Below are 22,649 nucleotides of genomic sequence, written 5' to 3' on the forward strand. Positions count from 1 at the left end.
GTGTTACTCCATAAGGTTTATTGTTTACTTTTCATGTAACTTTATTAAAAAAGTCCACTTATATTAAACTAAGTCAAGTCGTTAAAACCTTATTATATAATAAAAGGTCTAAAGTGAAAATATGTATAAAACTATAAAACTTAGGAATTAACAAAAGTCGTGTCTAAAAAAGCACAAGTCTAAGTTTGTTTTTTGTCCTAAACTTTGACCTTTTTATCAAGTCTAAAGTTAAGACCAAAAAGTCCAGTGTAACGAAAAGTGGAAGTCTAGCAAAAGTGAAAGTCTAAAAAAAAAGCGAAAGTCTAGAAAAAAAAGCGAAAGTCTAGAAAAAAAGCGAAAGTTTGAAAACCGGGGACTATAACGTAACCCCAATCCCCCCCGCCCGGATGGTTTCTCTTGAAACCATAGGACTCACTGTCCGGAGGGAGACGTACAACGGCAGTACCTTACAATTTTGACTCGGCCTCGCGTTCAAGCAATCCGCTCGACAACTCGTAGCATCAACCGTTGTTAGTTCATGTTATTTGACACATACTTACACTTAATGCATAGGCGTTGCTGCTCGGTCAACAAGCACACCTGGACTGGGTAGGGGCGACAGAGTGCCTCTCTAGTGACGTCCAGGAAGGGAATTGACGTCGCCAGTCTATATGTTGGTCGTTGTCGGGGCTCATCTGGGCGGTTTTGTTATGTCTGATATTGTGGAGAACAACTATTTATGGTTGATACACGTTATAAACGTCATACCACGTTATATATCATAGGCATTTTTGTACACGTTATATATCGACCGACGATTTAGGACGTCTGAAGTGTCCCACACATAATACATTTAACACATTAAATTTATAATATTAAGAAAAATTAGAATTTGAAAAACATACGTTACGACAGGCACATTGTTACATTTACATTGGGACACCTGATTATTTCCCATAAGACTAAGACGTGCATTTTTGTCGTTATGATACGAGCGCAAAACCTCGATGCACCTTCACCCCTCCCTGTTGGAACTTAACGCCTATGCACTAAGTCTAAGATCGTGTCAAATAACGAGAATATTGGAACAACAACGGTGATGCTACAGTTGTCGAGCGATTGCCTTTAAAATACGACCATAGTCAAAAAAAATGTGGTTACGTGCCCTCATAACACCATATGCTTTCCCACATCAACATAAAGAAAGACGCGATTGGTATCTTGTAGGTACCTTCCGTAGTACTGTCTCCCTCCCGACAGGAGTCCACGGTTTGATTTCTGGGGGGGGCTTCGTTATAGTCCCAGTTCGCTTCAGACTTTCGCTTTTTTTTTTTCTAGACTTTAGTTTTTTTCTACTTTCACTTTTGCTAGACTTCCGCTTTTTCTACTTTGGACTTTTTTCTTTATAAACTTTGACTTTTTTTATAAAAAACTTAGACTTTTGCATTTTAGACTTTGACTTTTTTCATAGTTTATAGTTTATACGATATTTTCAACTTTATACTTTTCTTATTTAATAAAATATTTTTTTACACGACTTGACTAGATTTATTATAAGTTGGTCTTTTATAAAGTTTATGAAAAAACAAAACTATGTGACATACAAAGTTCAATCCTACTTTGGAACCTGAAAGTTAGTTTAACATATAAAAACTACTAGTTTTGATACTGGGACTTATCTCGAGGTTATTACCCGCGCACCAAGATGTAGTAATATCTATAATATATGGAAAAACTATTGAAGTAGATGTTCTATTATTTTATATTATATATTAGTTTTTCCATGATTCCATTTCCATGTCGTAAGTAAGCTCATATCCCTTCCTTCATCCTTTTTATAGTTTCATGAAGTTTTCAAATGACATCACGTCATGAACTCACTCGTCTACTTGAATTTACTTTTCCAATTTGGATTTTCGTCGATTTCCATTAACCACATGTCGGAGAAGACAGGACTGAAACAAAAGAGGTAAACGGTGAGGTCGATTGGGACTCTACGAAGTAGATTGGGAGAGAGTACACAACAGGGAACGTCTTTCGAGGTGTTTTTGACGAAAGTCCAGTCGAGGGCCGGTGACTATCGTCGGCGACGGCCTCCTCTCTGTTGAGGTGTGGTGCTCAAGATGATGCTCCTCCGGGCTCACCTGGCGGTCCCAAACTGGTTGCGTTCCCGTCCACTCTCTTTATGAGGAATAAGTGTTTATTACGCGACACCAGACTTTTCTCTCTTAAATTGTAGTTATCTGTCTTCTTTCTCTCGGAAATTCCCCTGAGATAATACGTTTTAGGTTAGGAAAGATGTAGTTGTGACACAGGGGAAGACACATTCTCTAAGGGACTTTCAAGAGGTCCTGTTGTCTAAGAGAGAGAAAACAGGACTAGGTAAATTATATGTTTTGGAACAGCTTTCTCCGGACAAGGCTAAACCGGTGAAATACTACCCAGTATGCTGCGTAAACAACGCGAAGCACATCGTGGGTAGATCGTCAGTAGTGAATGGTCGCGGGTAGCAGGTCCCGTTTACTTTGCACATTGGCCCCACTTGGCGCACAACGTCAAAATAATGGTAAGCTTATACAATGTAGTCCGTTTTAATCTACTCGTGGGTTTTCCGAGTTGTGTGCAAAAAAAGGGAGGGTCTTAATGGTCGCGTCGCGGAGGGCTCTAGACCGCGGGATCGTTGTAATATGCGGTCGACGATGCACGGCCGGACGGGGGGGTGGAATAGTCTTAGTCTTATGGAAATAAGTCAGGGTGTCTCCCCTGTAAAAGTGAAAACGTCGGCTTAATTCAATAGTGGACTTAGGAGGAGATCTCCTGGAAACCACAAGAAACCATTGGTTCTAGAGAGAGTCTTCCCCGGTTCAGGATAAAAACTTGAACTTTCAAATAAATTGTATTTTTTTGAATGATCAAAACGTATGACCCTGAAATAGCTCCATACCCATTTGGATGAATCGTGATGACTTTTATACTCTAAGGATATTATCAAAGTTTATACTTTCAGTGTTTTTGGTTGTTGTCCAAATACTTCTTCCTTATCATGCTGCTAACCATCGGATGACAATGACATGGCATCTAAAGTCATAGTTGTGTGTGAGTAAACAGAGTCAGAGGAGAGGCTGTATTTACCGTCCAGAGAGTAAACCTTGAAGCCGGTCATCTTCTTGGACAGGATGGATCTGGGCAGGTTGAGCAGCGCGGGGTTAAAGACGGAGAAGTCGCTGTAATAACGGTCCAACACCCAGACTGCAGCCCGCTGGATACTTAACACATAAAACACACACACGTGAAACGTCGGTGTCAAAGTCAGTACAGGATAATAACTGGACACTAAACAAGCCAAAAGCACAACACTTTTCAAATTAGGTTTTTTTTCTAAGCAGAGATCCAATGTAGCCCCAGCAGCTAATTTAAGCTATTTGCACAAAGAGGCCATAAGGTGTTCTGTAGGTGAATACTCAAAAAAGCTAATAAGTGGACCTCAGAGCAGAAAATATTGTGTTACACACAAATGCCTCCTGTCTCTACATCAAACAAAAACTCATGGCATAACAATTTTAAAGATTCTGTAATGAAATGAAGAAGTGTAAACTCAACAGCGTTAACCAACATGAGGCTATTTTGCTGTGAAAGCGTGTTTTCAATTCAAATTCAAAAGTGTTATTGTCATATGCACAAAAGCTACAGTGTAGAAATGGCAAGGAAAATCGTATGACCAGAACTCCTCCAACAATGCAACATACATAATAGAATAAGAAAATAAAAATACAAAATAGCGCAAAAAGTCTATATACATGTCAATAGACTATGATACAAGAACAGAATGTAAAATAAATGTACAGTGAGATGAAATTAAATGTTTGTACATAATTATGCATTATTGGTGGTCAGTGGTTACATGTTTGGTTCTGTCTAAGCTACTATTTCACCTATGCAACTTATCAATATTCCAATTACTTGTATATAGACTATTCTGCAACATTTCTATTATATTATATTTTATGTACTTGCACTATTGTATCTGTTTTATTGTGTTGCACTGTTGGAGGATCCTGTACCCTAAGATTTTCATTGATACATCTACACCAGTGCTTCTCAAAGTGTTGTCCGCGGACCACTGGTGGTCCGTGAGCGCCCCCTAGTGGTCCGTGAGTATATTGGTAAAATTTCACATTTGAAATAAATAAATACATTTAAGTTTTCCGCACTCTCGCGGGAATATCTCCGCAATGGAGCGAGCGTAAGTTTCACTTTCGATTGCATGATATAGCCCAGCGCAACACCTTCATCACACATGTTGCCACTTGTTTGTACCATTTTCAGGCGATTTGCAATCTGTTCTAGAAAAACGATGTGTTTTTTTATATTTGTGGAGTTAGGTGGTCCGCGAGTGTTTTTTATTGGTTAAGAGTCCTTGGTATGAAAAAGTTTGAGAAACACTGATCTACCCTGTAGCTATGCACACATGACAATAAGAGCCTTGAATCTTGAATCTTTTCATTCTCATCTTTGTTGATAAACAAAAGGTTTACCAACTGTTGCAGACATTATGATGTTTTCTACTTTGTCTCACAGACCTGAGGTGTCCCACGTTGTAGAACTTGCTCGCTCCATCAGTACTTCGCACCACTTTGAGGCAGAAGGCGGGCTGCAGGTGTCGGACCTCCAGCAGCACCAGAGCCAGGTACTGAATGAAGAGCAGAGCGTCCACCAGCGAGGCGGCGTACTCCACGATCCCCCGGTAGTCCCTCTCCCTCGGCTCCAGCACCCGCACGCCGTAGAACAGCCAATAGGACGCCACGAACAGGAACACCAGCACCATGAGCAGGCAGCGGAAGACGAAGAAGCGCGGGAGCGTGGCCCGAGGCGGGCGGAGGAACAGCGCCCAGGAGGAGATGAGCAGCACCAGCAGCTTGAAGGCCAGGGAGACGTAGAGGCCCTCGCAGGGCGTCCCGCAGGGCTCCAGGGCCTCGCGCCACAACACCTGCGGCAGGATGAGGAAGGCGAGTGGGGTGAGGAGCGCGAAGAAGCTTAGGACGCCCCCCAGGACCGGGCCCACGAAGCGCTTACACTCCAGCGGGGTCGACTCCTCCAGATCTTTGGTGATGCGAGTCAGGTCCTCGTTGGAGATGCTGTGCTCCGAGGTGCCCGTGACGACCGTGGTGGTCTCGCCCCAGTTATCGTCCTGTCAGACACGGAGGAAGATGTCAAAATACAAGGTTCATCCATCTAAGGTTTTTATCATTTTTGTCATTTGGATTGTCTATGGTTTAGGTTTGTCGTTGTTTATTTTGGAAACTCCCACTGCAATTTAAGTATTTGTTTCTTTATTACTTGCCCAACTTCTTTGTTTGTTTGTTTGTTTTTCACACCATGTAAATCGGCCTTGGGTCCTTTGAAAGGCGCTATAATAAATGTAATCTATTATTATTATTAATAGAAGAGAGTTTTCTGTTGCTCTCCCTGAAGTTTCTTCCATTTGTTCCCTTGTTGATTTTTTTTTGTGAGCACTGTGAGAGTTTAAGAAGAGGGTATGGTATGCTTCACATTCTGTAAAACCCCAAATGTGAAATGTGTTATATTATGCAGTTCAAATTACTTTAATTAATTAAAAGGGCAAAAACACGGCTCATCTTAGCTTTTCTGCATTTTTTTAAACAAAATATTATTTGTCTTTTTGACCAGATAATAGAAATTTAAAAAACGATTTGTTTAAGTAATTAATCAAACATTTAGTGAGAATCGATTCACATAACACCAAATATCCTTATATGATAGGTGTTTTTAGGAAACAAGGAAAACAAGAGCAGATGTAAAAGATTCATTTAGGACATTTTAATCCTTATTTAAAAAAAAAAAAACAAGGGAAAATATAAGACAAGTGCCAAAACTGTCATAAATCCTAAAAAATGATTTAAAAAAAAGTGTTTGTAGTCTTTTAAGGGTCAGTCCTTGAGCCAGGGAGCTTAAATACAAATACCTCTTTATTATTTACCTCACTTCATATAGAAACAAACAAACATCCCCAGTCCCTTTAATGAACACGTGCTTTTTTAACTTAACATAATACGTCTTGAATATGTTAAGATTAACACCAGACAACACCTGCTCTTCCCCTAATGACTGACAAAGACAGGCAATGATTAAGGGTTGCTATCAAATGGATAATCATGTTTAAAAGCTTCTGACCCTCTCATCTCCGCGGGTGGATTCTGCGTCCAGCAGCGGCTCTCCAGGAGTCTGGATGGTGACCGACTTGTCTCCACGACTGCTGCCGTCTCGACTCTTTGAGCGGTGTCGATCCCTCCGATCCCTGGAGGACAAACACACAGCACTCAGTTACTCAGGGCTTACTGCTTTCTCTTTGATGTTCCATGTCCACATCCAGCACGAGGCTCGACGTTGTATTTCTTAGGATTCCCAAAAGTAATTGGGTCCTATTCCTTAAAATTGTAGCCGGATTTTTGTTTCAGATTATACGTTTTCCAACGAGTTAAGAAAAACAGCCTTCTTTCTGTTTTGAGGCATTTTTCAACATTCCCAATATATTTTTAAGTTGTTGATTTCGCTTAAGAAATAGCAGAAATATCGCAAACTATGAACTAACCCCTTTAACCTTAACAAGGTTTATCTGAAAAGATAAAAAATCAGAGTAAACATTTTTGGAAAAGTGTTATAATGTATTATAAGACAAAAGATTTGTTGAAGTGCTCCAATCAAAAAAATATTCATAAAATAAATAATAGGTTAAAAAAAGATTATAGTTTCTTCACTGCTTCAGAAAGTTGTATTATGTGTGTGGCTTCAGGATGTTATGGTGCCAACACTTGGAACACTTGAAGCCTATGCACACTGAAACCCTTGCAAATGTTATATATTAAAGTCCCCTAAATGGCAGCAAACATGTATATACTGAAAGAACTTAAAGTGGCTGTTAATAAAAAGAACAAGGAGAGAAAGATGTCGTGATGTGGTGACTCTCCTGTGTGACCTGTGTTAACCCACCTGTGCTTGCGGGAGGTCCTGGAGTGCGAGGACTTGTACGAGTATCCCGAGTACTGCGACTCGTTGTCCATGTCTCTGGTCGGCGCTGAGCAGACTTTGCGAGCCCCGACTCCTCCTCCTCCCCCCGGGACGCGGTACTCTCCGACTCCTCCCAGCTGGGCCTTACGCTCAGAGATGGACTTGGTGGAGAGAGCCAGGGGAAGCTTGAGCAGGTCAACCTTACTCCTGAGGGAATCTATCTTGGAGGTCGACGAGGGGGGAGCAGGAGAAGGGAGGCGGGGCGGAGGGGGAGGCTAGAGAGAGGAGAGGGGGGAGAGTGGACGGTGGGCGGGAGAGACGCTGCAGGAGAGCTGAGGTGGATGGGACCTGAAAGAGACAGGGAAAGAACATGGGATGGTTAAACCTTAATCTCAGGTCGTCTAGGGTTAGGGTTTGGACTGGTCTGCTGTCTGTCCACAGAGTCAGAACTAAACATGGCGAAGCAGCGTTCAGTTATTATGCTCCAAATATCTGGAACAAACTACCAGAAACATGCAGGTAAGGTAAGGTACGTTTATTTATATAGCACATTTTCAGACGCAGGGGCAATTCAAAGTGCTTACATCATAATTAACACTTAAAGGTGGGGTATGTCATTTTGGAGAAACCAGCTCGAGTGCGCTAGAATTTGAAAATACAAAGCCGGAACAAATCTGCCACTTCCTTCAGACTTCCTTACAGAGCCCCTCCTCCAACACACACGAACGCGCACAAGATAAGTGTGTGCACAGATGGAAGGCTGACAGGCAGGTAGGCCATCCAGTTACTTTAGCCGGGCCGGCTCAGATGATTGGTCGTGCTTTTTACAGCGCCACGGCTTCCACATGTATTTATTGTCAAAGCATTTAATGTATTCATTGCTTTCGGGATGTTAAGAGCATTCCATGGAATATAAGAACAAATGTTTCTGAAGTGAATTACATACCCCACCTTTAATACTAAGATAATCAGATAACACAATAAATAAACATAATGGAATTACAGATTCCTAAATAACATGAATAAAAGAGATACAGAATAGTTTACATTATAAATATAGTAGGTGCTTAAACAAGTTAAAAGGCTTCTGGGTAAGCAGCTGTAAAAAGTCGTGTTTTTAACCTCGACTTAAAAGAACTCAGCGTTGGTGAACTCGTTAAGTTACTAAGGTCCGCTGCAACTCTTACTACTTATAAATCCAGGCTGAAGACTTTTCTTTTTGCCGCTACTTTTAAATGTAACTATTCATATCTTACACTGCACTGTAACTTTTATTCATGTTTATTTTATTATCTTTGTTTTTTAATAACGGTTTTGAAATGCCATTTTCTTAATCTCTTTCATTTTTGTAAAGCACTTTGAACTGCCTTGTGTTGAAAGGTAATATATTTATATATTATATTTTTTCAGACTGCATCTTCAATATAGTTCATTTTCTTCATAAAACAGGTAACAACACAACTACAATCATTGGATATATTGGAGCTATGTGAGATCAGGGTATAAGCAGGAATCCTGAAGTCAGATGTAAAACCTTTTAAGACCTTTTTTAAGACCCTTTCCAAACATCTTAAGACCTCATCGCCACTTTGAGTTTTAACCGGTTACCTTGGCAACACACTTTACCTCACATTCACTATATACAGTATTGATTGTCCTTCCTCCTTATCTTCCAACCATTTGGACGCAGACTTGCATTTCCCCATAACGATGTTGCTTAACAACCGGCGTAAACGGACCTTCGCGCTATCAAGCAGTGAGCGTGCGATGTCCTGTTCAGATGACGTCAAATCCAACGGGATGCCATAAATAAACACAGAATCACACTACACACCTACGCAGTGATTACATTCAGGCAGACTGTAGAATACAACCTCCAATAATATTAAACGGCTCTTTCACACACAGCTGCTCTGGATTATAAACGGACTCATCTTGAATGGATCTGAACACACTCCACAGACATAAATTGTATATTTTACCCACAGCATCGTTAATTTTTCCAAGGCCTTCTCGACTAACTTCCTGCTTTGTTTTCCAAGAGTTATCACAGCAGAGCATCTAGACGGATACGCTTTAAACTCCCGTGGGACTTTGTAATGCTTTACCAGCTTGGTGTAATCAACAAGATAAACATCGTTGGGGAACGCTGCTTTTATATCTGGCATTCGAACAGCACAGTTAAAAATAAGTTGTATAATTACTGTAATGGTTTGAAACTTAGCTATGGAGACTTTTAAGATGTTTTTTTAAGAAATGGTTTAATGTACCGATCGAGGCAGGGAGAAAGAAAAGGCATGCTAGTGAACTCTGTTTTTTAAAAATGTTAAATACTTGAAAGGAAATGCGTTCAACTTCAACATTTGGAAAGTAAATCTGAATGTAAACATACATGTTGGTAATCTACAAGAAGACTCTTCAGGGCATCTTTAAGTGACTGATTTATGTTTAACCAAGTTTTAAACACAGTTTTAAGAGAAAAACTATTTTTAGTTTGACAATAGACTGGGCTGATGCCTGCCTTTTACTAGATATCTTCCAGTCATGTCATCCACCATTGATCTGATGGACGTTATTTAAAGGTCACCTATCATGCTATTTTTAGGCAATAGCATAGGTCTCAGATATATACAAGTATATAAAAAACATGTCTATGAAGTGTTTTGCTCAAAATACCAGTGACGAAGGTAACTTCGTCACTGTTGACTGACGGCTTCGGGCCTTGTAATATTGCACATGTGGTTTAGTTTGAAAGTGTCCCCCCTCCCGTTTTGTCTGTGTCTGATGATTGTGGTCACCTGGTGCCCTGTGTTGTCTCCTCCCCCCCCCATCTGTGTCTTATTGGCCTGATTAGTGTGTGTGTATTTAGGCTCTGTTTTCCCTGTCAGTGGACAGGTAGTGTGGGAGAGATCCTTGTTGCTGGTGACTGTCTTCACATGAGACAGTAAGATTGAGGCTGTGTCATGTACCACAAGGAGTAATACATGCCCACACCGGGTTATATTTGAACTCTCTGCCTCTGCATCCTTGCTTGGTCGGGCCGCTCAACGGTCAGTCTCACAATACCAAACAGATCACCCATTCTAGCCATGCCTCATATCCCTCTATTTCACTTCCTGTTTCAAAAGTGCTGATCTCATGCGGGGATTATTTCTGAAACAGTATGGAGCTCAAAGGCTTTCTCTCTTGCCGGTTATACCACAAGGTGAGTTCCTTTTTATTTCCTGCTTCTTCACACACATGCTCTCCAGTAGGTAGGGTAGGGAGGAAAAGAGAGAGGGTTTTATTTTCTGACGCTGCGTGAGTTCCCTGACACACCGGCGACACATATTTATGCATTTTGCATGATAGGTCCCATTTAACACTTTAAATCTTGATTTGATTGTTTTATTTAAAATCTTAAACTTATGCCCCATGTTTCCAAACACAACTAAAATGTCTAGGCTCCAAACTGTGAAAAACAAAACTGTAAAGGAATCACCTCAGTACAGGTATGAAAATTGTCCAACTTAGGAAATCTACAAAGAAAAAAGTCCCTAAAAGATTATCAGGATAAGTGCCAGGTTTCAGGAGGGCGTGTCAGTCAAACATGCATATAATTTAGCTTAAAGTGGGCTCAAATGAACCTTAAACTCAAGAGTCCAGGTATGTGTTTGATGGGTTAACAACTACGCCTCTCACCCTGGCACACGGTGCAGGAATCACATAAACATGAGGAAGTTCAGGTATGAAAATTGCCCAATTTAGAAAAATGGCGTAGAAAAACCATTCCCACAAAGATGATCAGGATAAGTGTCAGGTTTCAGAAGGGTGTGTCAGTCAAACATGCATATCATTGAGCTTCAAGTGAGGTAGAATTACCCTTAAAAATCAGTCCAGGCATGTGGTTGTTGGCTCAACGATCACACCTGTCACTCTGATACAGAGAGTAAAAACATAAATCAGTATACAGTGAGTGTCATCTCTGGTTTAAAGAGGTCATACTATGCTTTTTGGGGTTGGTTAAAAAGGGTTTTGTGCATGTAAATGGTTTTAAAAAGGCTAAAATCCCCACATCTCCTCCAAAGGGAGTTCCCAACAAAATAAAACTGAGAAGAATCGACAAAAATATGAAGAAGTTCAGGTATGAAAATTGTCTAATTTAGAAAAATGGCTTAGGAAAATAATCCCTCAAAGATGATCAGGATAATAATAATAATAATAATAGATTTAATTTGTTAAGTGTCAAAGTGAGGTAGAATGACCCTTAAAATACAGAGTCCAAGCATGTGGTTGATGGCTCAACGACCACACCTCTCACCCTGGTACAGAGAGTAAAAACATAAATCAGTATACAGTGAGTGTCATCTCTGGTTTAAAGAGGCCACAATGCTTTTTGGGGTTGGATATATAGGTTTTTGTGCATGTAAATGGTCTTTAAAGGCTAAAATCCCAAAGTTCCCTCCAGAAGGAGTTCTCAACAAAACAAAACTGAGAGGAATTAACATGAGGAAGTTCAGGTATAAAAATTGTCCAATTTAGAAAAATGGCTTAGAAAAATAATGCCTCAAAGATTATGAGGATTAGTGTCAAGTTTCAGGAGGGCGTGTCAGTCAAACATGCATATCATTTAGCTTAAAGTGAGGTAAAATTACCCTTAAAATCCAGAGTCCAAGCATGTGGTTGATGGCTTAACAATTATACCTCTCACCCTGCTACAGAGAGTAAAACGTAAATCAGTAATGAGTGTCATCTCTGGTTTAAAGAGGCCATATTTTTGCCTTATTTGGAGTTGGTTATATAGGTTTTTGTTTGCTAAAATCCCAAAGCTCCGAACTGTGAGGAATTAAAAAAAATATGAGGAAGTTCAGGTATTAACATTTTCCAATTTAGAAAAATGGCTTCAGGTTTCAGGAGGGCGTGTCAGTCAAACATTCATATCATTTAGGATTAAAATGACCACGAGTCCAGGCATGTAATTGATGTCTCAACACACCTCTCGCCCTACGCCTTGCACACATTAACCCCAGCTTTAGTTGACTCCTGATCTCACTCAGTCTTCCGGGTCTGAGGTTAATCATCACACTGTATCTCCTCTCCTCGAGAAGTGAGCTTTAGCCACAGTTAGCTCGGACACAATGGCGGCCATATTGAATTACTGTGTTTTCACAAAACTTGTTTGGCCTCTCTCTCCCTCTCGACCGTCTCACATTCCCTCCCTCACTGCCCCCGTCCCCTGGGAAACGAGGGGCCTCTCCGCTGCTATGGCGATGAAAGAGGGTGTTCAGCTGGAGGGGGATTGGAGGTTGACAGTTGCCGTGGAAACCTGACCTTACGCCGCCCTCTGCCACTCTGTCCTCCACGCTGCCGAAAAATCGCCCAAATAAAAAGGTGTTGGCATGACGGATGTTAGACTGTCATATGCTGGTTAGTTGATAAAGGCCGCGGGGCGTTCGCTGACTGTGGGAAAATAGAGAGGGACGTCACTGTCTCACAGGGTCCTGACTTAACTTAATGTGGTTTTTATGGTCCATCAATGCCATTGTGTTTAAAATCCACTTCCCTTCAAGCCAAATACTGTGCGACTGGGGATCTGTCTGTGGGATTTTGGGGAGTTCATCCTCCTCAGGCCACTTATTTAGAAAAATAATCTTATATTTTGTTTTAGTACGAATACAAATCTAAATCCCAACTGGTGGTAGACCCCTGTTGGGTGTAGTGATGGGCAATATATCAACATGATATCATTATCTTGATATAAGACCAGATATACATTTTGTAATATATCGTATTATCATAATAATAATAATAATAAAACAAACACAAAACAAACCAGAATAAACGTAATAATTAAAAAAAATAAAAAGAGCATACTAACATATTTAATAGAGACGCAAGCCCATCTTAAGATAAGATAACTGCACATGCTAAGAAATAAGTAGCAGTTATAATATTGATATCTAGGGATTTGGCGGCAGATATTGTGGTATTTGATAAACTTCAAGGCGTCCAGCATCACATTACATGTCATTTGTTAGACGCTTGTATCCAAAGCGACTTACATACATTCAGTACTGTGGACAATCCCCACAGGAGTAATTTGGGGTGAAGTGTCTCAGGGACACAACGACATGCTGACTGCAGTGGGACTCAAACTTGCTATCCCCTGATTCCAAGTCCAGCACACGACCCACTGAGCCACAGCCTCCCCTATCAATTGGGCTCAGTGGTGATAACTAAAGGTGGCGATAACAGGAGGAGTCATTCAAATCAAACAGATGTAATCACCCTGTATCATGAATGAAGGTGTTGGCATTACTGATGTTGGACTGTCATATGCTGCTTGATTTATAAAAGGCATGGGGTGTTCGCTGGCTGTGGGAAATAGAGAGATGTTTATCTGCCATCACTGTCTTGTATCAACTTGTTTGTGTTTAAAGTCCACTTCCCTTCACTTTAAATAAGGTACACCGTGTGAGATATCAGTGAGCTTATTCTCCTCATACTCCGTTTTTATTTAAATTATCTTTCATTCAGACTTTGTCTTAGAAGGAATAGATTAATTAAAAATGCAAAATATCAATTTCAATATTGTGACATGAGACTAGATATAATCCAAGTCTTGTCTCTTTCTGGTTTTAAAAGGCTGCCTTACAGAAAAGGGAAGTCATTGTTTTTGTAAGTAATCACAATACTGATGATTATTTATTTAACTGTTGAAATTGAAGAGGGACTTTTGCTGCCATGACAGTCTCTCAGGTTCTGATTTAACTTAATGTGGTTTTCTGCTCCATCAACGCCACTGTGTTCAAAATCCACTTCCCTTCAAGCCAAATTGTGTAAGACAACAAATCTGTCTGTGGGATTTCTCAGTTTGTCCTCATAAAAGTGTCTTTTCTTTCTTAACTTACAATCTTTCATTCATATTTTGTCTAAGTAGGAAGCACCCGTCATCCAGTGCCAATAAACCCACTAATTCTTAACAGACTGGAGAAGACTTTGGATCCATGAGAAAAAACATCAACATGCCTTTTCCAAGAACTACAAAACTCAAAGGAGTAACAGCCTCTTCCTGGTGTATCATGGTAAGCTTTAATCTTACATACAGTCGGGCTGTGCTTTTATGAGACGTAAAGTGCAGCAAACTGCTTCAGGCTGATCACATGATGTATCTCTGCAACAGGGAGGAATCTGCCTTCTGAATGTCACGCACAGTTGTACAGTTGCATGACATTACACAGAAAAAGCACTCTAAAGAACGCCGAGAGCCAAGATCCGTGCTGCAGATTCACATGAAGAAGCAGATTTAAGTGGAGTAAAGTAGGAAATATTGCAGAGGGAGATTACGAGCAGATTCCCAGAGAAACCACATATCTTTAGACCAAATCCAAACAGTGTTTTTATCTAATGGCTGTGGACGTTTAGCTGGAACTCGCTCTCCCAGACGGAGAAACGCTGGCCAAAATAACAATCTGAATTCATCACTTGCACCCAATGTTTACCCCACCACCTTGTACAAATAACAATTAAGCAATTACAGTAACACTGTCCATATGTCAAAGGAACAACACTGCAAGGTGAGTCATTCAAACCAGGATCACAGCAGCTGATTCACTGCTGATGATTATTTATGAGTGATGACATTCTTAATTTTGTTTACATGTCAAAGACTTTCCTGTATCCTCTGTGCCAATATTTTTGGAAGTTTCACAGACACAAACATGTCACGATCTATTTCATTTGGTATCACAAACATAGACAAAGCCATCCAGAGCCTGTATGTATCCAAAAGGCCTTAGAGAGCATGTTGGGCACACAACATATTGATTGCCGAACTAAAAGGGAAACGTCTTCAAATCAAAAGTGTTTCTTCATTTATGTTATATTTGTTGTGTACCAAGTTTTGCTCTGTGTGTGGAGGTTTTAAGAGTATCAGCAATGTAAATGGATAATCCTCTGGAGAGCGTGAAGAACCTTTTAGGGATATTTGTTCATAACATTTTCTGTAAGCAACTGGAACATTTTGAAAAACGCTGGAACAAAAAAGTATGGTCAAGAGGGCCACCAAACCCAAAAAGATTAATCCTCCACGAGCCATAAATACAGTCAATTTCAGGCACATTTTGCACAAAAAAAATGAATACAGAAGGATGGTCAATAGTTACGGTACGTCCACACAGCAGCTTTAAAAAAAATCTTCCAACGCTTCTCTGCCCATTGACTTTGAATGGGGGTGACGTGAATTTGCCTCGCTTTTCGCCGAACTGCATTGTGGGGAAGCGAAGCGAAGATTTCCAGGATTTCCAGGATTCAAAAGTTGAGCAATGTTCAACTTTTGAAGCTGAGCTGGAAGCGTCAGCCAATCAAATCCCGTTTATGCAAATCTGACAGTACAAGCGCTAGCCAATCAAACCGCGTGCAAGCTGGGAGAGACAGACCGCAGTTCATTTCCTCATATTCCAAACGAGAAATTACGGTAGCAAATCACCCGGTTCTTTACGACCAGNACCTATCAGGATACAAACCGGAGGAACCAAGCATGGAGGGAGGTGGCAGAGACAGTGGGTGAAACTGGTAGGTTTTCGCCTGTTTGGGGAGTTCATATATATATATATTGCTCGCATAAAATCCCCGGGGTTTTTTGCTTTGTATGCCGGGGGCGGGAGATTCATGTGATTGGTTGTTGGTCGCCTTGCTCGCTAAAAATCCCCAAGCTCTCAGTCACGCCCAGCTCCAAGATTTTCAAGATTTTTTCAAAGCTGCTGTGTGGACGTACCGTTGGGTCAAGGAAGATGTTTGCCTTGATGGTAAAGTGAGATGAACGNGCCGAACTGCATTGTGGGGAAGTGAAGCAAAGATTTACAGGATTTACAGGATTCAAAAGTTGAGCAATGTTCAACTTTTGAAGCTGAGCTGGAAGCGTCAGCCAATCAAATCCCGTTTATGCAAATCTGACAGTACAAGCGCTAGCCAATCAAACCGCGTGCAAGCTGGGAGAGACAGACCGCAGTTCATTTCCTCATATTCCAAACGAGAAATTACGGTAGCAAATCACCCGGTTCTTTACGACCAGAACTATTTACCGGGATACAAACCGGAGGAACCAGGCATGGAGGGAGGTGGCAGAGACAGTGGCTGAAACTGGTAGGTTTTCGCCTGTTTGGGGAGTTTATATATATATATATATATCGCAAAAAATCCCCAAGCTCTCAGACACGCCCAGCTCCAAGATTTTTTCAAAGCTGCTGTGTGGACGTACCGTTGGGTCAAGGAAGATGTTTGCCTTGATGGTAAAGTGAGATGAAAGGTCAGGGGGTCACTGAAAATAAAGAGTAATCCTCAGAGGAACAAATGCAGTGTCATTGTTGCCAGTCTTTGTTAAAGTATCTTGCTCTGCGAACCGTCTCATGAAGTAGAATGACTAAATTGTACAAATCAAAATAAATATTTGGTAGCTTATCGTGAAAATAATGGTACATCTTACTAGTAATAATCACCCTGACATAAATCAATATTTTTGACTAGTAAATGCTTCATTATTGAAGTGAGTAAAGTATATTCTCAAACCAGCTCATGCTGTGAAGAAACCTGGGAGTGGTCGTACCTTGCTTAATACAAGTATATGCTGAGTAATTCATTATATTTCAGCTGAGCATATAGTCAATAAAGCTGTATGACTTGTTGACTGATGATGAGGCAAATGTTTAGTCCAAAGACACTTGCTGCACTGTATTCAGGACTTTTAAGGTAACAGTTGTTAATACATCTGGATCTCTTCAGGTTTAAAGACAGATTTCTCTCTCTGCATGACTGCTACATTTCTGTGTAAAAAAAGAAGCTTAACAAAAAGGCTCCTTCGTTAGGAGGACTGAGATCAGATTTCAGCGCTGACCCTTCTGCTGTCATCATGACGTCACAGCACCTTCGCCTGACCTGCCACATAACGAGACACATATGGTATGAAAAGCATATGAGAAGTGGTGGTTAGGGTGGCCTTTTTGAGTGGAGCCAACATAAAACCACGAGTCTTTCAAAAGAGACAAAAGCTTGAAGAAAGAAAAAGACGGGTTTGTAACTCTAGCCTCTCACCAGCTAAAAGAGCAGGATGAAATATGACCTGAAATCTATTTCACAAACTGTCACACTTACTTTTCTTTGTACATCAGTTAATGATAGGAATTAATTATAAGTCTATGATATATTTCAGTCCTTAATCTGGGCTTTCAGACTGTGCTGTGTGCTGACTTGTTACTAACAAGATGAATCATTGGTTGTTTTTGTGATGAAACCATTTTTTCCTTATTTAAACATGAAGATCTGTTTATTAATCATGTCGGTACTATAGCATGTACAGAGTGGATTTCTTCAGTAACTCTGCAGGAGTTTTGTGAAGTCGGAGAAAAAAAACACTTAATGAAAACATTTCTAACAAAAAGAGTTTGTTACAAATTGGAGGCCTGGCGTTTTAAAGACAGAGGTGTTTCCAGGAAGGGAGGTTCCTCACGAAAGATGCTATTTGGTTGCATTATGGGAAATGCATGATCCAGTGTTTTTGGAGCTTGAGCCCTCTGCATCCATCCCTGTAAGTCTTAAAATAAATATTATCACTGGACAAGTTTTGTTTTTTTAAGGAGTAGTTTGATGCATGTATTCCTCATCTCGCCATGTTTCTACAGTAAATGTGTTGCTGGAACTAGCAGCAGATTAGCTTAGCTTAGCTTAGCATAAAGCCTGGACACAAGGGGAAACCACTGTTTCAAAATAGCTAAATCCATCTATTAGCACATGTAAAGCTACAATTCTCATTCGACAAATACACATGTTGTTTCATCTGTGTAGTAGCTGGTGCTAAAGCTTCAATTTGCTGCTTTAAATGGGGATAGTAGAAACAGTCCAGCTCATTACCCCACATTAAACAGCTAAATGTTTTATATAGCTCAAACTATTGTGATATAACATTGAAATTAGTGAGTTTTTAAAAGGTGCTGCTGATAGGATGTTGTTACCTTCCGAAAGAGCCGGGCTAGCTGCTTCCATCTGTTTCCAGTCTTTATGCTAAGCTAACTGGATATAGCTTCATATTTATCGATACTGAGTTTCATAATTCTGGCAATTTAATACATTTAGCCAGCCTTGTAGCCTAACATGTCATGTACATGATAAAACATAACCACTGAATGCCTTTAGCTTGTATATTATGGCACTTTCGTCAGTAGTATCCGAAACACTGACACTTGAGCTGCGCTAGGGTAATCTACTCTTCAACGACTTCAACCTTAACTGCAGTTTGAGACGAGCCTGTCTCTCTGACAGACTGTTAGTGAGAATATGATGGAGCACTTGGTCTTCAGGGGTGCGGTCCAGTGTTTGGGTGGATAAGGTTTCCTATTCATCCCAGTGTCCTATGTCCTACTTAATGAGCTTCCCCGGAACTCTTCTGATCCACTGAAGTCAGCTGCATTAACGTTAAATAAACAAGCAACAGACTTTTCTGTGAAAACATAACCTGACTGACATTGTTAATAATTAGCTAGGTTCCTTTTTACTGATATTGCCTCAGTTTCTGCTCCTGGAAAGCCATTGTTAAACAAACAGCAGTGTCCTTCTTTCGGTTATTTCAGGGTTTCTTTTGACACACAACTCATTCATTTCTCACAACCCTGCCTCAAAGTCTGATTTCTAAAAAAAGAAAATGACCCTTGTTCACTCTGGGCTTGTTTAAGAGGTGCCAACAACAGGCGGTTCAGTAATCTGTGTAGGTGTGTGGTCTGAGATTAAACAGTAATGATGCTGGGCTTCATGCCTACATGTGCCACGGTTAGATATTTCTCTTTGCTCGGGCCAAAGGGATTATAAAGCCATTTAATATCCATCGTTAAAGATAGCTGTTTCCTGTGAGCCCACTACTTTTCTTCTAGGAAAGACTGTATAGCCAGTGTTTACATGAGCTTGTGAGTCCAAAGTCTAATACATTTTTTACTAGCCACCCGTCAAAACTCTGTGAAAAGTATTCTAGAGAAAAAATTATTTAAAAAGGCAATCATCTTTTCAATCATATCTCTTTAGGAATCACATTTTAATACTGGAGTTATTTTAATTTTACCTTTTGTTATAAAAACGTCTAATTTAATCTAAAGAATAGAAGCCGACGCTCGTAGCCTGTTAATAAATGGAGAATGTGGACTTTTTCCTTAGATCTTATTACTTTATCCAGAATATTTAGAGTCTATTTCATTCAAACAAAGTTATTTGTCTGCTTTTAGTGAATTTTTTTAAACGAGGCATTAAGTGAACGTTGTTTTGGTGCCTGTACAAAAACTTGAAGACACCAGTATTAAAATATGTCAAAAAGACCTTGCCCTTATATCTTTTGCATTTAAAATGAATATTCAAAAAATATTACAGCTATATCTAACTTTTTTCCGATAAAGATGTAGCTCCTGTGCGTCATGTATATCCCCCTTAGTGTTTTAGTCAAACAATTTATATATAAACTTGCCTTGCAAAGGTGAACATTTGGATTTAAATGTTCAGTCATTAAGTCCATGCTCCCATATAAATTCCTCAAACCCACTTATAAAAGCTACGAAAATTACCCAGGAATGTAGCTGCTAACGTCAAGGTAGCGTCAAACATTTAAAAACGAGCAGATGTAGGATTTTTTTTACAGCCTCTCATTTCCCAAAGGCAAAAAGAAATCAAGCTGTCATCGAACATTCGGAGCTGCTGGAACAGAGACAGCAGCTGTCAGGGCGTAGCAGCAATCTTGGCCTTCATCTGCGAACTGACCGGCTCCATTCAACGGCCATTTGAGGCCTGATGTGCCAACTGTGAAAATAAGCGTGCACACACCCAGGGGCGCGCAGGGGAGGAGGCTCATCACTGTACCACACACACACACACACACACACACACACACACACACACACACACACACACACACACACACGACTGAACACCACCCACTGCTGCCTGCGACAACGTCAGTAAAACCATGAAACAAGACAACTGCTACTGTCAGCCTCGAGCACACATGGCCAGCAAACCAGAACAGGTGTGTGTGTGTGTGTGTGTGTGTGTGTGTGTGTGTGTGTGTGTGTGTGTGTGTGTGTGTGTGTGTGTGTGTGTGTGTGTGTATCTATCCGGATATGGTTGGATCAACAGGCCTGTCCTCTGCTCTGTGCTGTGATTCAAAGAGACCCCTCCACACGATCTGTCTTCATATTCAAACAAAGTATTGAGTAGACAGGAAGTGGCTGAATGAGCGCAGATCAGATACGGGACTCCGCTCCATTAGCCTGTGTGGGGCCACATATATTTCCTCATAAATCCAGTTAGACAAACATGTTTAGCTCAGATGAACCAAACCCATAAACAACATTACCCCATAACCATGTAGTTTCAGTTGTATCTCCTCTGGGTTTGAGATATCTACAGCGGCTGAGGGAAATCTAATTTGCTGTTCTTAAAGTATTTTACAATGACATTTGAAAACCTTAACAACAACAACATGCCTTTCAAATGAGCAACAATGCACACTAAAGGACCTACAGATGTAACAGATAACAGATTTAATAGGGACAGCCTTCTAAAGCTGCAAGTCATAAATAATAAATTGTGTTAATTGTTTCATCGTTAGTCATTTTTTATGCAAACAGTGCAATTGTTTTCGGCGTCCTCATTATGAAGATTTCCAGCTTTTCTCCATATATTATCATATTCAACTGGACATCGTTGGGTTTGGGACTGGGCATTCGCCTTGGACATATTATCTGACCTTTTATAGACCAATTGGTAAATCAACTCATCTAGAAAATAATAAGCAGATGATTTGATAACCAACAGAATCATTAGTTACTGTTTTCCAGCCATTGAAAACAACCCACAAACTGTCACGTGATTGCATTTGATAATTGATTTCCATATGTGTTAGTTTCTAGATTTTCGGGATGATTTGGTTTTCTCTGAGTCATATCTGTGTAAATTGAGTAAACATGACATTGGACGATTTCCCCTCGAGCGTTTAGACGTTTACCCGTTTAACAATGTAATACAACTAGATGTGATTACAGATGACAAGAATACCTTAATTCTCCCTGAAGAGAAAATTCATTTCACAGCTTTAAGTAGATATGTTCTGCTCCTAAATCAGACATTGAGTAACAGCTGTCGTATTAATAATATTGGTTGTTTTCAGGATTTTATCTCAATTTCTTGTCAATAAACTCAAGTAAACCACTGAGTGAAGAGGTGTCAGTTAAAGACAGAGAAGTTCTGTAATACAGCAACAAACATATTTTCATAATCAATAGATTCTTAAGGATATTTAAGTTGAAATGTCAAACATAGACTTTATCCTTCATCAATGTGAGGATTTGAATTGTAAGTCACCTTGTACTCTGTAAGGAGTCACTAGTTTTGACCTTGTATGGACTTAATGATAAAACAGAAAATAAAAAGATGGGTCATGACCTACTGGACCATATTAAGATATGTATTACCTCACCATGTTTAGTGATACTTCTACATGTGTGTCAACAGAATCTCTATACTGAACTAGCTTTACTGACTGTACTGTGATATGACTGTACAATCCCTGTTACAGTATATTTACAGTGACCATGCAATACTTCATTTATGTCCTGCTTTATATAGTATTCCCTCTGTCAGCACTGTATACCATACGTTAGTTCTTTGTATCTGAGCAATTATAAAAGTAGTCTATTCCTCGCACAGTAAGCCCATTACTCTCATGTTTACCATAAAATAAAGCACTTACAAAGACAGCATGTACATGAAGCCCCCACCACAGCTGGGTAAATCAGGGCCTGTTGCTACAGAAGAAACATGACTCTGTTTCACTTTGAATTCCAACATTTGATCAGCGCAAAAACGCATAAAGCCATTTGGACACATCTTAGCTTCCGACCGGTGGATGTGGTAACACGGATCAAGAGGCAAGCGGCATCAATAATTCAACAACACTACACATGCACAAAAGGCTGACTTACTGTGAGGAACCAGCAGCATTTAGGGCGAATATAGAAGAGTTGTGCGACCTACAAAATGAAAAGGGAGGGTGCTGTAGTACAGGCAGGACAATGGGAGACTCCCAGGCCCCACCGGTGGCGTCCTGATGCCAAATGATCCAGAAATGCTCCTTTTCTTCCGCCTTTGCGTCTCCAAACGGGACGCCCTCACAGTAAATGAATGAGGCACTCAGAAATTCAAAATCCCTCGGCCTACAGTAATCAAACTGGGCGCGATTATCCCCCCCATGCTCATCCCCTCTCCGTGGACCCTTTCTATCCTCTGGTCATAAACATTACCCCCTTCCTCCCACGTTTGAAATCGCCCCTCAGAGCTACGTGGCCTCGGTGAGAACAACAATAGGGACGCCAAGGGTCCTTAACTTCCCTGTGGTTATAAAAAAAAAAGGCGACCATCGCGTCCAGTCGACTATTGTTTGGGGAAACCGGAGATCTCCGAGCCCTGCCCTCCGCCTGCGTAAAAGCAGCGCACATGCACCCGTACTCCAACCACCAAGCAGCATTTTAAAATACATTTTCAACACAAAAATACGACTTACTTAGTGTAGATTGTCCATTCAGGTATTTTCTCACTTTCCACTTTCTTTCCACTCAGCCGTAGCACCGTGCGCCCCG

The 22,649-nt window shown here is 40.5% G+C and overlaps 1 protein-coding gene across 1 annotated transcript in view; it reads right to left on the minus strand.

The window, feature by feature from the left end:
• Nucleotides 1-22,649, minus strand: part of LOC104961536 (vang-like protein 2) — a 26,133-nt gene extending 3,484 nt beyond the window's left edge. The window contains exons 1-6 of the mRNA XM_010789845.1: nt 22,574-22,649; nt 6,988-7,353; nt 6,172-6,295; nt 4,560-5,167; nt 3,064-3,245; nt 676-681 (exon numbers count right to left, since the gene is read on the minus strand). Coding sequence (XP_010788147.1) covers nt 676-681; nt 3,064-3,245; nt 4,560-5,167; nt 6,172-6,295; nt 6,988-7,058 — 991 coding nt within the window. The 5' untranslated portion in view covers nt 7,059-7,353; nt 22,574-22,649. The remainder of the gene's footprint in view (nt 1-675; nt 682-3,063; nt 3,246-4,559; nt 5,168-6,171; nt 6,296-6,987; nt 7,354-22,573) is intronic.

Source organism: Notothenia coriiceps, unplaced genomic scaffold, assembly GCF_000735185.1.
Source record: "Notothenia coriiceps isolate Sejong01 unplaced genomic scaffold, NC01 NC01_scaffold00033419, whole genome shotgun sequence".
Lineage (NCBI taxonomy): Eukaryota > Metazoa > Chordata > Actinopteri > Perciformes > Nototheniidae > Notothenia > Notothenia coriiceps.